Source organism: Gopherus flavomarginatus, chromosome 5 (genome assembly GCF_025201925.1).
Source record: "Gopherus flavomarginatus isolate rGopFla2 chromosome 5, rGopFla2.mat.asm, whole genome shotgun sequence".
NCBI lineage: Eukaryota > Metazoa > Chordata > Testudines > Testudinidae > Gopherus > Gopherus flavomarginatus.
Genome location: NC_066621.1, coordinates 132,102,814 through 132,117,986, shown reverse-complemented (window position 1 = coordinate 132,117,986; position 15,173 = coordinate 132,102,814). Strand labels below are relative to the sequence as shown.

The 15,173-nt window shown below is 43.7% G+C and overlaps 2 protein-coding genes across 4 annotated transcripts in view; both read left to right on the top strand.

The window, feature by feature from the left end:
• LOC127051761 (alpha-1-antiproteinase 2-like) overlaps positions 1-15,173 on the top strand; it is a 298,892-nt gene that overhangs the window by 52,031 nt on the left and 231,688 nt on the right. The gene's annotated exons all lie outside the window — the stretch shown is intronic.
• Positions 1-15,173, top strand: part of LOC127051758 (alpha-1-antitrypsin-like) — a 135,411-nt gene that overhangs the window by 31,020 nt on the left and 89,218 nt on the right. For all 3 annotated transcript variants that reach the window (XM_050954477.1, XM_050954479.1, XM_050954480.1), the window contains one exon: positions 6,280-6,380. In XM_050954477.1, the coding sequence (XP_050810434.1) occupies positions 6,345-6,380 (36 nt within the window). In that variant the 5' untranslated portion in view covers positions 6,280-6,344. The remainder of the gene's footprint in view (positions 1-6,279; positions 6,381-15,173) is intronic.

Below are 15,173 nucleotides of genomic sequence, written 5' to 3'. Positions count from 1 at the left end.
ACTCTGGCTGGCAGACTAAGTATGGCACATTCTGTAGTTGCCTAGGTGGCATAAGTCTGTTGTATTCAGGCAGAAGCACTATTGAGTCATTTGAGTTATTCAAATGAAGTAACATTGCTACCGTAGGAAGCCCCTTTAAAAATATAATAGAACATTTATTTTACTACTGACTATTACCAAGCCTAAAGCAACCACAGCTCTCATATTAAAACCTCTTATAAGTTAAATAAGAAGGCAATAGGAGTGAATCCCAGCAGCAGGAAAAGTTAATGCTGCTATTACAGAAAGCAGCACTAACAGCTTCCATGATGTTCGGAGTCTGACGCTGGAAACAAAGTTCACTTTATAATGAAACAGCTATGGATTATTCTCCTTCACCTTGACAATGGGCCATATAATGGGTATTACTGTGATTTCATTGTTCTTTAACATGACTAACTAGCTGTACCCTGAATCAAGCACATCCAAACATTGTGTGTGTGTCTGAGAGAGAGTGAGAGCTGCCTTTCTGTTGAGCATGATGACTAGTTTTCATGTAAATGGGGTTTGTGTTCTTTAGTGGTAGACAACACTAATATTTTAGCTCCACAATTTCTATAAGTAGGTTTATTTTGGTGGAAGCAGTATTGTTGGTTGTCTTTCAGAGTGGTGTGTTACATAAAGTGGTTGCTAAAGATTGTGGATCAGCTTCAATCTGTAATCATCTATTAATTCATAAGCATAGAAAGTATGTGACTGGACATACTTGGCCTTTGTGGCTCCCTACAGGGGGCCCTGAGGTCCTACTATGCCCTGTGCTGGAAAGCAGCAAAATGACAGGCAAGGAACAGCAAAGTGGTTCCTCCAGGCTGCCTAGAGAGGCCTCATGGAAGCAGCCAATCAGAGCCAAGTAGGCTCAAATAAAAGGAGCTGCCAGGCCTTACCAGCTCAGTTCTTGGCAGGGACCAGAGTAGGGTTGCCAGGTGTCTAGTTTTCAAGTGGAACGCCTGGTCAAAAAAGAACCCTGGTGACTCCAGTTGGCACCGCCAGTCGGACCATTAAAAGTCCAGTTAGCGGTGCAGCAGGAGCGCTGGAGTTAAGGCAGCAGCTCCTGGAAGCAGCTGCTAGGTCCTTGCAGCTCCTAAGCAGCGGGGCAGCCAAGAAGGCTGCGTACACTGCCCCTACACCTAGTGCTGGCTCGCAGCTCCCATTGTCCGGGAACTGTGACCAATGGGAGCTGTGGCATCTGTGGGTGCAAGGACAGCATGTAGAGCCACCCTGGCTGCCCATGCTCCTAGGGGCAACAGGGCCCTCACGGCCACTTCCTGGGAGCTGTGGAAAACACCACTGGGACTCTGCACCCCAATCCCCTGCCCCAGCCCTGAACCCCCTCCTGCACCCCAAACCCCTCATCCCTGCCCCCCCAGAGCCCACACCCCCTGCCAGTGACAATGCTAGAGTCTCCTATGGTCCCCTGCCAGTGTGCCTCAAACCTGAGCTAGCAGAACCACTTCAAAAACCACCTGCTGGTTTTTGTGATTTGAAGAGTTGCAGTGAGGGGGAAAGTGTTGAATGGATTTCACTGTGGATCCCCCCTCTAAGTATATAGAGCAGAAAGAGGGTGTTTCCCAGTCTTCTTATTTTGAAACTGACTTGCTCGTGTGCATTTGCCAAATCCCCATGCACACAGCAGTTATCATTCATGAATAGTGCTAATTACCGCTTAGACAATTCAACAGACTGGTTATATGGATGATCTGCAGCAAGAAGCAGACACACAGGCAAAAACAAAATTCCACCTAACCTGGACTTGATGTCCCTGTTTGTTTGATTTCAGATTGAAAGCAGTGTCTCTTAATACCTAGTGCCTAACAGAAAACAGGAGAAAGAACTCAGAACATCTCTCCACTCCTTTGAAAGTTCTGCATTGGACTTTAGGAGCAAAATTCTGCCCTTCCTTACACCTGTGCAATCTCTGATTTCCATGTGGCTGCACAGGTACAACACAGGACAGAATGTTGTCTCAGGTCTTTAAATGTTCTTCCTTCAACCCATGATGTGATTCTTGGCTATGAGAGAAGCCATAATGCAAAGTACTGCACTTAGCCAGGAAAAGTCAAATGCACAAATGCAAAATGAGGAATAACTGGCTAGGCAGTAGTACTGCGGAAAAGGATGTCAGGGCTATGTGGATCACGTATTGAGTGAGTCAACAGTGTGATGCAGCTGCAAAAAAGCTAATATCACTCTGGGGTGTATTAAAAGGAATGTTGTATGTAAGGCTCGGAAGGTAATTATCCCACTCGGCACTGGTGTGGCCTCAGCTGGAGTACTGAGTCCAGATCTGGGCGCCACACTTTAAGAAAGATGTGGACAAATTGGAGAGAGTCCAGAGGAGAGCAACAAAAATGAGAAAAGCTTTAGAAAACTGGAGGAAAGGTTAACAAAGAGTATGAGGAAAAAAAGAGTGAGAGGGGGATCTGATAAGTCTACAAATATGTTGAGGACTGTCATAAAGAGGACGGTGATCAGTTGTTCTCCACATTCACTGAAAGTAGGACAGGAAGAGTAATGGGCTCAATCTGCAGAAAAGGAGAGTTAAGTTAGATATCAGGAAAAACTTTCTAACTATAAGAATAGATATAAGTACTGGAAGAGGCTTCCAAGGGAGGTGGTGGAATCCTGTCATTGGAGGTTTTTAAGAACAGGTTAGACAAACACCTGTCAGGGATGGTCTAGGTATACTTGGTCCTGCCTCAGCACAAGGGAATGATCTACTCTAGATGAGTTCCCTTGTAGTCCTACATTTCTATGATTCTATAGCCTTTGGAAAGCAGTGCTGTGGCATGAGAGGCAGATATTCTGGCTCTGGCCAAATGAGAATGGACAGACAAGGAAGTTAAGTTGAGTGGCACAACAGTAATCTGGTTAGACCCTGGGCAGCATGGACTCCTTTGGGAGCTACGAGTACAGCACAGCACTTGCTGCTGAGGAGAGAGGGGTTAAGGTGGCTTTGAGAGCCTTCTTGGCTCTGAGGTGCTCCAGAATTTGGAACAGCCCCCAATAGGCTCTCAGGACTGTCCACATTCTGTCTAAATTATGGCAGTCTGTTTGTGGCTGCCTATGGACAGCATCTCTGCCCAGAATCTCCACCACACTGTGTGCTGTGGCACCAGCCCCCTAGGGAAAAAGTGAGAGAAATGGGAAGAGGGGAAAAACCCAAACAGGAAACATGAACCAAAAAAACCAAAACAATTGTGACAATTAATTTTGGGCAAAGCCTGTTTTTGTGAAAGTGTTTTGATGGAAATTTCCCCCTCAACTCCAGTTTTGAGCTACTAGGTCCAGATTGTGCATAGACACTCCCCCTCAGTCACATGCCTTCTGTGCCTCTGGCCTGCTTACATTGTTGTGAGTGGTGCCGAACTGCCACAGTTCATGGAGTGATGCAGAGTCCTTCCCAACAGGCTTTCTGTCAACTCTCCTTCAACCCTTACATAATTCCAGTGGACTCTTATCTCTTTCCACTGGGCTTTGTTTCCGGAACTGGGATTTCCCTCTAAGTTCTGTACCTCTTGTATACTCAGCTTAAACAAGGGCCCATTGTTTGGAGCAGGATTACTTCTGAACAGTGGTGGCAGTAGGCACCTGCAACCCATTCAGTCGTAGGGCCCCCAGAGGCAGTGAGCGGCCCTCTGAAAGCTAGATCTGGCCCATTAGCATCAGCTGCTCTGTCCTACTCAGTGCCACTTGGGGCTCAGAATGGTGTCCTTCCCACAACGTGACCTTGAACACACTGAATGTGCAAGGTCATGCTGCATGGAGGATGCCATTTATGGACCGTGCATGCGAGGTCCCTGGTAGGGGCCTCAGAATTGAGCCTTAAAGGGCACTCCCCCAGGACAAACACTATCACTGCATCTGAATGGTTTATTTGTTCTCTGCATATACATGTGATAGACACAACTAGGAGAAGCCTAGGAACTAGAACACACTGTCTAAATTTGACGTGAGAGGCCTCTTGGCCAAGGTTCAGCCACTTCAGTCCCTTCTCCTATACCCTGTCTATCCACTCTGCTTTGCTCAAAGTCCAACTGCCTGCCCTCAGTGCTTCCTCTTTAGTTCTCCCCTTCCAGTCTAAAGTTGTTTTAGGAGATATCGGGACTCTTAAAGGCCTGATATCCAGTCTATACTTTCATAAATAGTGGTGAGCTAGTCTGGAGAGGGCTTAATGAAGTTAATTCTCGTAAAGGTATTAGATATTAAAAGTCGCTGTCTGTAATAAAGAAAGGGATTTAAGGGATTTGCACTCTTACATATGTATATGCACTCTTACCTGCCTTTTTCTGTGGATCTTCTTTGCAACCAGACTGTTGAATTGCCGAAAGCATTATGTCACTTGTTTATATGCATGTCTGAAGGCCAGGTTTGGCTCTTAATGCCATTAAATCCCAGAGGCAGTGGGACTGAGAGGAAAAGCAAATGAGATATGGCCTGATAAATTGATTTATTAATTACTCTGCTGATTTAAAGATCCAACTTTCTGAACTGGGTAATAATGAGGCATATAATACAGGGCAGTCTGAGCCCACAGAAACTGATCACTTATGTCTGAGGAAGGCCACTTTCTCCCATAAACCCTATTTCCTGGACTGGAAAAATATACAGTGGCTTGGATTTGTTCTCTTCCTTGCATTCCAAGCCTCAGTCTGGACCATCATGACTACAGCTTTTCTCCCTGTGAGTGCAGTCTGGAATAGAAACTTTTGATCATTTCTAAGTTAGCTATGCTTGAGGGAGAAGGGGGTAAGAATCTACAGTTCACTCTTTAAGAACATTTCCCCTCACTTGTCAACTAAAATAATTTTTAGAAAAGAAGCCTGGGAAGCAGTTGGAGCTCAGAATTTTGGTTTTATAAGAAAATTAAATGAAAATGGCTTTAGAGAACCTTATATGAAGAGAGAACGTATCAGGAACACTTTAGCTGACAGTGAAAGGGTTTGTTTGCATATTTGGGTGGAAATAAAATATTTCTCTACAGCTTTGGAAACTCAGACATAGTATATTGTACCAGGGTGGGAGAATCCAGAGAGGGGAGCTGGCAATATATGACCACTATAATCCCTTCCAAGTTTGGCTTGATAGGGGCTCCCTGCCTTTTTTGTGTGTGTGTGAAAACTGATATGCATAGTTCCCATTTGAATAAAACCATTCTTCTTATGGGTGAATCCTGTTGCAAATCCACCCGTGAAGTTTGTCTGGTGGGTTGATGCTGGGGTTGGAACTGGGAATAGGCCTGAGCCCTGATGTAACCAAAGAACCCTGGAAGTTGGTTTCCCTTCTAAATTTGGATTGGAGTGAGCCAAAATATGTAACAATAATGAGACTTCCTGCTAGCTGGGGGAAACACAAAAGGACACAATATACTTGGTCACTATCTGCCAGATTTAGACACAGTGGCTTTGAGGGAAAAGAAATTTTCTTACTACTTCAGCTGCACATCAGATAATGCAACTGACATGCACCCCTTTCTCTCTCCCTTTGTGAGAAGCCAACTGAAAATGACCCTAGGCTGAGTCTCGTGTTCATATGTGTTGGACAGCCAAACAGGGCCACAGGATTAATGCCATTAATGCTTTCACTGCATGTTTGGGGGTGGAGGGCAGGGTGCTGCTTCTGCTGACAGGGTTCCAACTACAGAGACGGGAGCCACAGAAAATATCATGCAGTCTGGAACTGTATTAGCCTCTTGAGTGCTGGGCCGAGTGACACACAGAGGGAGGGAATGATCCCACCATATTGAATGTATTTTTTTGTTCATTCTCTCCATGCTCTCATGGATGTAATTTTCAGAGGTGCTGAGCATCTGAGATTCAGATGGTGTCACAGCTGCTCGGGGTCTTTGAAAATCAGGTCTTGTGCAATTAAAACATCTGTAAAGTCTTCAGGGCCTTCTAGAACATAAGAACGACCGTACTGGGTCAGACTAATGATTCATCTAGCCCAGTGTCCTGTCTTCCGACGGTGGCCAATCCCAGGTGCCCCAGAGGGAATGAACAGACCAGAGAATCATTGAGTGATCCATCCCCTGTCATCCACTCCCAGCTTCTGGCAGCTTCTAACACACAATCCTAACAAATGCACATCATAGCAATCCTTAATAAAGTGATTGCAAATGTGGAGGCAGCTGACTAAGATATCCCTGTTGCACAGGAGATAGGGCTTTGAATAGACCTACACTGTAGTTGATGTATCTGACTGAGTTAAATTAGCTTTGATTTTTTCCTATCCAAAATATAGTTCAACCTCCTACTGGCTTGCCATCCCTCAAACTCCATTGTGGTCATCCATCCACACAACTACAAATGTTTGAGAAATCGCATCCTGCGCATGCATTGATGGTGAGTTTTTGAGTCGGTTTTTGGGTGCTGCTGAGATGCAGTTGCTATGAGAACAAGTTTAGAATTTCCTAATTGTTATGGGTTTCAATTCTCAGCCATAATATGGCACTAATGTGTGTGAATATAGAGCATGCAGGTGACTGATCTTCCTCTGTACTGATGGCAATAGTCAGCTATCTGTAATTACAAACATTTAACCCGCTCCCCAAAATGCCAGAGCTTGCCAGATTGTTCGCAGTGTTGTAGCCATGTTGGTCCCAGGATATCAGTGAGAAAGATGGGTGAGGTAATCTCTTTCATTGGACCAACTTCTGTTGGTGGAAGAGACAAACTTTTCAGCTATACAATGCACCTGAGGAAGACTGTGTGTAACTTGATAGCTTTACTTTTTCATCAACAGAAGTTGGTCCAATAAAAGATTACCTCACCCACCTTGAGTCTCAGATTGTCAGGGTTTAATGTGTGCAGTCCAAGACCAGAAAGTTCAATTAGAAAACTAACTTGTATGGGTTTTTTTTACTGTATTAGAGAGTTGACTTCTTTCCAATTTGAAACAGATGATACATTGTATTAAAGGGTTGGGGTTGCACTTAATATTCTCATATAAAAGGAGGAAAGACACACAAGACTTTTCCGCTACACTGGGTTAGAGCTTTAAAAATATGCTTTTTACAAGTCTAACAGCAGTTTTTATTTCTCTGACTCACGTGTGTTTTGGGGGAAACCATGTACTTTCAGTGTTGTTTGAAGCATAAAATGTGCAATAACATTTTTTTTTAAAGAATTCATAGTATGTTTAGCTTTGCAGAGAAAACACAACAGTAAGTTAAACCTAATGCCATTAAGTTTTTGTGGTTTCCATGTAATTTGTAATACAAAAAGCTTTTGGTATTTGAGGTTAAAATGGGGGAAAAAAGACAATCCACACACAATAAGGGAAACTGACAAGCTGGGCCAGCATTTCATTTTGTAAGGCAAAATATTGAATATTAAAATATTCACGCATGCAGTGAGCTGGCAGCAACGTTGGTTCTCCAGTGCCTAAACAGAACCTGTAACTTCACTCCATACGTTTGAACAAGAAATTAAATGGGCTTCACACCTCCAACCTAGATCATCTTCCCATTCCTATAGATGACTTCACTGGGGAATAGGGAAGGGTTCATAGGCAGGGAGGAGGCACTCAAGGCATTGTATCTTAAAGGAGCCTTGCCAGAGTAGCATTAGGACAACTGGCCAATCCTAAATTGCTTTTCTTGATTCCAGAGTGGTCCCTTTCTTCCAGAGCATGTCCATGTTTCTGCTGGGTCATGTGCAGCAGGCAGCTCCAGGTCTGAGATGCATTCTAATATCTCTGTCACCAGCTTTCTGTGGTGGGGCACTTCAGCCAGTACAGGTGATTCATGAAGGAACTAAAGACACCTACTGTTGAAACTCTTTTGTAGGAAGAAATGATGCTAATGGGGGGCTGGGTGGTGCTGAGTTTGGCTAGAGGAATACTACAGGGACTGTTGGGGGAGGGAGCAAAAGGGGAAGTGGGGAAAATCTCTTCCTCTATGGCATCAATGTACTTAGGGTTCACTATGCTCACAGGCATCTGAGTGAATAGGCAGGCTGTGGGACCTGGCCCAAGAGTGTTGCTTTTGGGGGTGTAAATAGGGAAACAATTTAAGCTTTTCAGATAAAAGAGAAATCTGAACCTTTGGCACTCACTCACAATGGACCTTCTGAATCCTTAAAGAGGGAATTCAATAACACAATCAAGCATGCTGCAAGCACACAGCAGCCTGTGGTATAATATGAAAAATGAAGTAACTCATATTTGAAACACACTCCTTGTCTCCCACAGCAGCAGTATCTGTCTGCAAGCTGTTTCATGTGGAGTTCAGATTACCAACTTTCCAGTACTTTTTTACCAGTTCAATCTGAAAGCAAGCTTGGTTTTTATGAGTCAATAAAAAGGACTACCATACTTATAATAAGGGACCAGGAGAAGCCAAAAAACTGGAAAGGCAGATTAGGGAACATTATCAGTTTTAATACATAATGTTCCTGAATCCAATGAAGAAAATAAACGTTGATGCCCAGAACCCACCTTTTGGACAAGCAGTCACAATCAAATGAAACCCTCAGTAATCCCTAGGCAGGATTTTTCTCAAATTCAATTTGGTGCTTTCAGCTTTTGATACATATTGGGAGCAGACGGTTTTAAATAACAGGCTTTAAACATGCACTGTAACCATACTGAGCTATAAGACACACACATCAAAACAGAGAAAAATATCTGTTACCACAGCTTAACGTCCAGAGTGAAAAACGAAAATATTTTCTTCAGATGATAAAAATGGCATAATTGAAAGGAAATGTTATTTTTTAAAGCACATATGTGACTGTTAAATCTGAGATTGGGGTTTCCCTTCGTGCTCATGCAACAGCACGAGCCTTTTTGTGAAGTACATTTTTTGCAGTAAGAAGAGGCTGTGTCTACCAGTAAATGGGGTAACCAGAGAATATATCTAAATCCTTGGTAATAGGACTGTGTAGTCTGATTGTATTTAACCTGAGTATTGAATGAGTAAGGAGTGAGGAATTTGGCCTCTGTACTGCCTACACTGTGAAGAGATTGTATAAGCATAGTCATTCATCTCAGCTCACCCCAAAAATAAGACTTTCAGTGAGAAAAGAGCTTGAATGCTACTGGTTTCTCAGTGGAGTCTAAAAAATCATCTACCCAAAGAAAGAAAGACATGCCAGCAGGACGAGATCCTATACTCCATCACTATCTAAGGGCACTAACTAGCCTAAACTGTACACAGCCTTCTGCAAGAGGCAAGCCCCGAAATCTGTTCAGGAGAGAAACCAGCCACTGGAATGCAAGGAGAACTAAGGGGGGAAAAAAATCCAGCTTCTTCACAGCAGGGAGAAAAGGCTTCTCCCATTGTTCCTGATCTTTCATTTCCCTACTTTCCACTCAGTCAGAGCCAGGCAACTGCAGAAGTTATTACAGGTGAGGCACAGAGGGGGCAAGTGGGAGAAAAATGACCATTATTGGCTAGATGCTCTTTCACTCCAGTCCTGCAAGGCACCAACTGGGGGCCACTTCAGATCACAGTTTCCTGTCCTGTGGGCATGCAGCACCTCTGCCATTATGGGGGAATTCCTTCTCCTCCATTCCCTAGCCTACGTTCCACATCACACGTCCCTATCACTGTGTGAGAGAGAACCTACAGTTTGATGGGCCCATTGTCTTTAGCTGCAATCTCCATGTACTGTCAGCCAGGCGACATAGGGTCTAGTCTTGCAGCCCTTTCAAAACCCTTCTTTGGTAAATGACACCAACCAGCAGGGAAGATCTTCCCCCTCCATGTGAGGATGCTGGAGGTGCACTGGATTCCAGCCCCTCCTACCCTATTTTTTCCAAGATCCATAGGTTCATAAGGACATTATTGTGTGTAGCAATCTCTCTGAATAGAGTACAGCCTCCGCCTCAGGGCAGGAAGGGGTTGACTGAGGCATCCATATAACTGGTTTTACGCAATTGTCTCCTGTGTGGAAATATAGAATAGCCTCTGTGCCTGTTGAGCCTAGCAGATCATTTTAACCTAAAGAGGGCCCTATAATTTCAGAGGCAAGGACGAAACATTTTAGCATTAATGAAGGGTGGAATGTTCTTGGCAATGATTATCATATAAATAGACTGTGTGGAGAAAAGACAGGTGTACCAGGATACACCTATTGTTAGAGAAAATCCATTCTGTCCCTTCCTACATGACAGATGTTACAATGCCAATCAGCATGGTATGAGGTGCAAAATTGCAAGCCATATCTTGCATCAGCCTGTAGCAAATGCAGTGGGCCAGGTTCTGATCTTTGTTACACTGGTATAAAACTGGAGAAGCAGCTCCACTGAATTTGCCCATGTATACAAGAGATCAGTTTCTGGTTTTCTACAGGAAATAATCACAGCTTGACAAATTGTACTGTGAGAAAACAACCCTTAATGATCCACAGGCCAGATCAAGTAACATTTATCCAGGGCATATCCTGGCACCCATCCCTGCTCAATATGTATGCAGCAGAACCAGTATAAATTGAGATAGCTCCATTGGGGATCTGGCCTGATAATGTTATATAATGTAATCATCACCATTTCTGTGCATTCTCATTCATCCTTGTGAAAAGAGTACTTTCTTTTCACCAATTGAAGATGTTCACAGTAGGGTTAGCTTATTCCTTCACTTTTCCATTACTTTTTGAAAAGTAGGGTTAACATGTGAATTGCTTTTTTTTTTTTAAGGCAGACTGTCTCCATCCGCTTTCTAGACATTCATGTACCCTTCTCTGCACAGCTAGCATGTCTCCCAATATATGTGTCCAAAATAGAGGAGATGTCGCATCATTTACATTCAACAGGTCTAAATATAGCCCCATTGTTTCCTTCAAACTAAGTTGAGATACTTGAAATGCATGTAAGGAAGATTAGATATAACATTTCTTATTTCCATCCATGGTGTAAAAAAACATAAAATGAAGATACATGAAAATGCCTATGATAGATGAAAAGGCTATTATCTATATCTAGGGGTTTTTTTAATGTATTTTTAGGAATAGCTCTGTCCACAAATAACACCTTAGAAAAAGTATGCATATAGTATTAAGCATGGGAATCAGTTTAAGTGTGAGCTACCAAAGTGAAAAAACTTGAGTACAGATTTACTTTTACCTTGTAAGATGACAAGTAAAGTGAATATTTCTTCAGCACATATTTCTGAATATTTTATGAAGCGAATGTTGAGCAGATGTATTTAAAGTGTGGAAAAATTAAATGAAAGGCACATTGAGGATATATAGAGCGGTAAACCAAGACACTAATGGAAATTAGATCTTTGAACAGAAACTATGTTGTTAATGCAGAAATTTTGAACTGTAACTTAAAAAAAAATGGCTTCCAAGACCTGAAACTGCAACCTGGAACCATATAAACTTCTGTTAAAAAAGTTGCAACTTTGGTTCTGAAAAAGTAATATAGCTGGAAAGTATGTTTTTATGTTAATTTAAAATGAACAACTGATGCAGCTATATTCAATTGTCTTGTTTCCCAGAAACTTGGTGTAAAAAAGTAGACATTTTTCCAATCTGAAATCTTGCAGTTAAGATTATCTAAAGATGACTATGGAGAATTGACATGGCCATCATTCAGTAAGAAACTCATGACATGATCAAAACAACAGGGAGTCACCAGATTATTGAAACTAGGGTAGTAAAACTTCACATAGCTACTAGAAGCGTCAGCTGTAACAGTGCACCATTGACTTCTATAAAGCTGTCACATATTTCTATAACAAACTATGGTTGTGATTCAGGAAAGCACTTAAACATTAGGATTTAATCACCTACTTAAGTACTTTCTTTAATTAGGGATGGATTTAAGCACGTGCTTTTGTTTTTCTGAATCGGGCCTATGTGTGGCCTCATAAAAAAGAGTTTTCAAAAGTTAATCAAACATTTGTATTAAACCACACAGTGAATGGAGCTCTGGTGATTAATATTAACTGAGAATCTGGCCCTGTATTCTAAATAGCTGCCTGGCTTCTTCTTGTGTAATTGTTAATTAAAATAAGAATGCGATACAAAAATACATATGATTCTGCCTGTGCTGAGGTGAAGCATTGCTGAATGTTGTGTACTTTGTTTTCTACCTAATCATTGTGCAGGCTGAGAGGTCTAACCATACAGAGGACGCTGCAGATAGGTACATCTAGAGGAAAAGAGGAGCCTGCTGTTCAGTTCCTGACTCAGGTCCTGACTTGCTATGTGATCTTTAGGCAAGTCATTTAGGACAAGCCTTTCAAGTTTGAGTGCTTAACCATAAGTGCCTAAATCAGAGGCTTGATTTCCAAAGGTAATCAATGTGACTCCTATTGATTTCAGTGTGTTATTCATGAGAAGCAGAATTGCTCACATCAGCAATAAGGATTTTCAGGATCAGGCCCCTATCTTTTATAATTTAAACGTAAAGGGAATAGGCTGAATTCTGTCCTGGCTTACAGACCTGTGCCACTTTACTAATTCCAGCAGTGTATCCAGTCAGGGCTGAATTTGGCCCTGTAATTCTTAAACATCTCTGCTGACATTTCTAGAAACTTTGACATTCCAGTGGGCACTGTCAGTGCCAGATGTGTAGAGCCAGGTAAATTGGGCTTGGGAGAGTTCCCCTTGTCTAGCTGTGTCTACCCTGTCACATCTGAGATGCTGCTCCCTTTGGCTGCTGGCAGAAACTGCACTGCGCTTCACTGCTGTTGTTGGAGCCTGATCTGCCCCCTGGACAACTGAGGGATGGATTTTACTTCTTTCTTTCTCAGGCCCCGAAAAGATGATTGTTTTCTTCCATGTGCATCCAGCTCTTGGATTTTATGGTGGACATATCAGTTCAGTAATTGCTGATCTCTGACCATGTGTTGCTTTTACTGTTGAAGGTATCCTCATAGGTTACTTTTAGAAGAGGCTGCTGTTTTGTGATCCTCTGCTTCAGGGGCACCCTCCAGAAATTTTATCCATGGTACGCACCATCAATCCCTGGGGAGCTGTCCCCGCTGCAGCCTATGGCCCCAGCATCTGCACTGTGCTCAGCCCTTCCCTTCCAGCCCACCCATCCAGGTGCAGTGTCACTCCCCATCCCTGAGAGGGGACACAGGCAGCTGGAAGTGGGGCAAGGCTAGGCAGACCCCTAGGTGGGGAAGCCCTTTTGCAGGAGCCAGCTCCTTTGCAGCAGAGAGGCAGTGCTGTGTGCCTCATTGCATGTGCCTACTCAGGTTTGGCGCTGTAGCCCTTTTGTTGTGGTGGGGGGGAGGGGCCAGTGGGGCCTTGAGTGAGTGGTGTTGTTACAACATGGTACATGGGGGTATCACCATTGCTCAGGTTTGGCCCCGCATTCCCCCTCCTGCGTGATGGAGGTCCAGTAGGGTCTAACCTGAGTGGGCAGTGGGGTAGCTTCTCACGCATGTGGGCACCGCTGTTGTGTTTCATGTTCAGTTTAATGAGCAATTTCATCCCTTTGAGGCTGCTAGCATCTTCTCTATAAGGCTTAGCTGACATAGCACCCAGGCAATGCTAAGGTGAGTGATCCTAGCATGTGCCCAGGATGAGGGGCATAATGAAATAGACAAGTTGGGCACCAGACAGATATGCTGGAGGTGAAGGTGTCATCTAATGTTTCTTGCAGCTAGAACCAGCAGAAGCCAGTCAGCGCCAAGCCATGTTCTGCCTGGAGGACTCAAGCAGTTCTTTTTCTAGGCTAAGAATGTCTTTCTAGAAGGCCATAAAGCTCCCTAACCTGACTCACCCCATGGGGCTTGGATCAACCTTGCCATTGAGGGTAGGAAGAGATTAATTAAAAACAAGATCCACATGGTGCCTCTGATTGTAACAAGGAACAGACTCGCCATGCACAGATTTTCCTCTGTGGGAGTGAGGATCAGCCAATTCTGAAACATCCTCTCCCCTGTCTGTAGACTCCAGGTGTTGGTGTAGCTCTGATATCTTATTCACTGAATTCCCAAGAACTCAGCTGGACTCCGAACTCATCACTGAGGTGTCTTCAATTGGCTTACAGTCAAACTACACTTGAGCTGATCAGGCTCAAGCATGGGGAGGAGGGCAGAACATGCCACACATCCAAAGTTCCATGGCCAATCTTTTCCTTTATGTACATTTACACATTGCATCACACATTTTGGGACTGGTGTGGTTACTTTGCAGGAACCAATCCCTCTACAGACCATCTGGGCATTGACAGTCTGTGCACGGCTTACTCTTTACCTCCAGGCTATTCTTATCCATTGTTATCTCGTCCATTGTAAATGGTTTCCTGGATGTTCCCCTGTATCTTAGCTACTACAGACATTCTATTTCCAGTTTACTGATCCATTTACTTCCTAATCCTGTCTTCCAAAAATGAGGCCTCACGCACATCTAATTACTTGTGTCAAGCCAGGCCTATGCTAACAGAGTGCAGTTTGAAGCTGTGGATCCACACATGGGGAGGGACATGCCTTAGACTGTATTAATTTTGCATATCCCTCTGCGTACTGTGGAACACTCCTTCAGTGGAGGGGCTAGGTACAGCAGTGGACAGAGGTGTTCCTGGCAGGGTGGCACCAATGAAAATGCATTGGCAGGGAGCTGAGGGGACTGGGATGGAGGTAGAGAGCGAGAGAACAGCTACTGTTCCCAAAGAGCCACAGGGCCTCTATATAGACTGCTCCAATGTATTCCCAAACATACTGCTGTGTGCATGTGTAAACTAACTCCCTCTCCTATCAACCAGGATGCCTGCTGCTGTCTCTGAGCCAATGGATTCTTTCAGATACACCTGGACTGTGCTATTAAAATCACTGTAATTATAGAATATCAGGGTTGGGAGGGACCTCAGGAGATCATCTAGTCCAACCTCTTGCTCAAAGCAGGACCAATCCCCAGACAGATTTTTGCCCCAGGTCCCTAAATGGCTCCCTCAAGGATTAAATTCACAACCCTGGGTTTAGCAGGCCAATGCTCAAACCACTGAGCTATCCCTCCCCCCTCAGGTATGACTCAGGGTGGGATTAGGTCCCCAGAATATTACATGTATTTCTTCCTAAGAAAAGGAAGGAGCCAAGGGTTGTGTGTGTTCGATAGCCATATTTCTCTAGTTTGACTGAAGTGCTGCCTATTAGCCACGTGCCATGTCTGGTAGCCAAATGCTTCCCCAGATAATACATGCAGATGAAGTCTGATCAGTTGCAGACCTCTGAG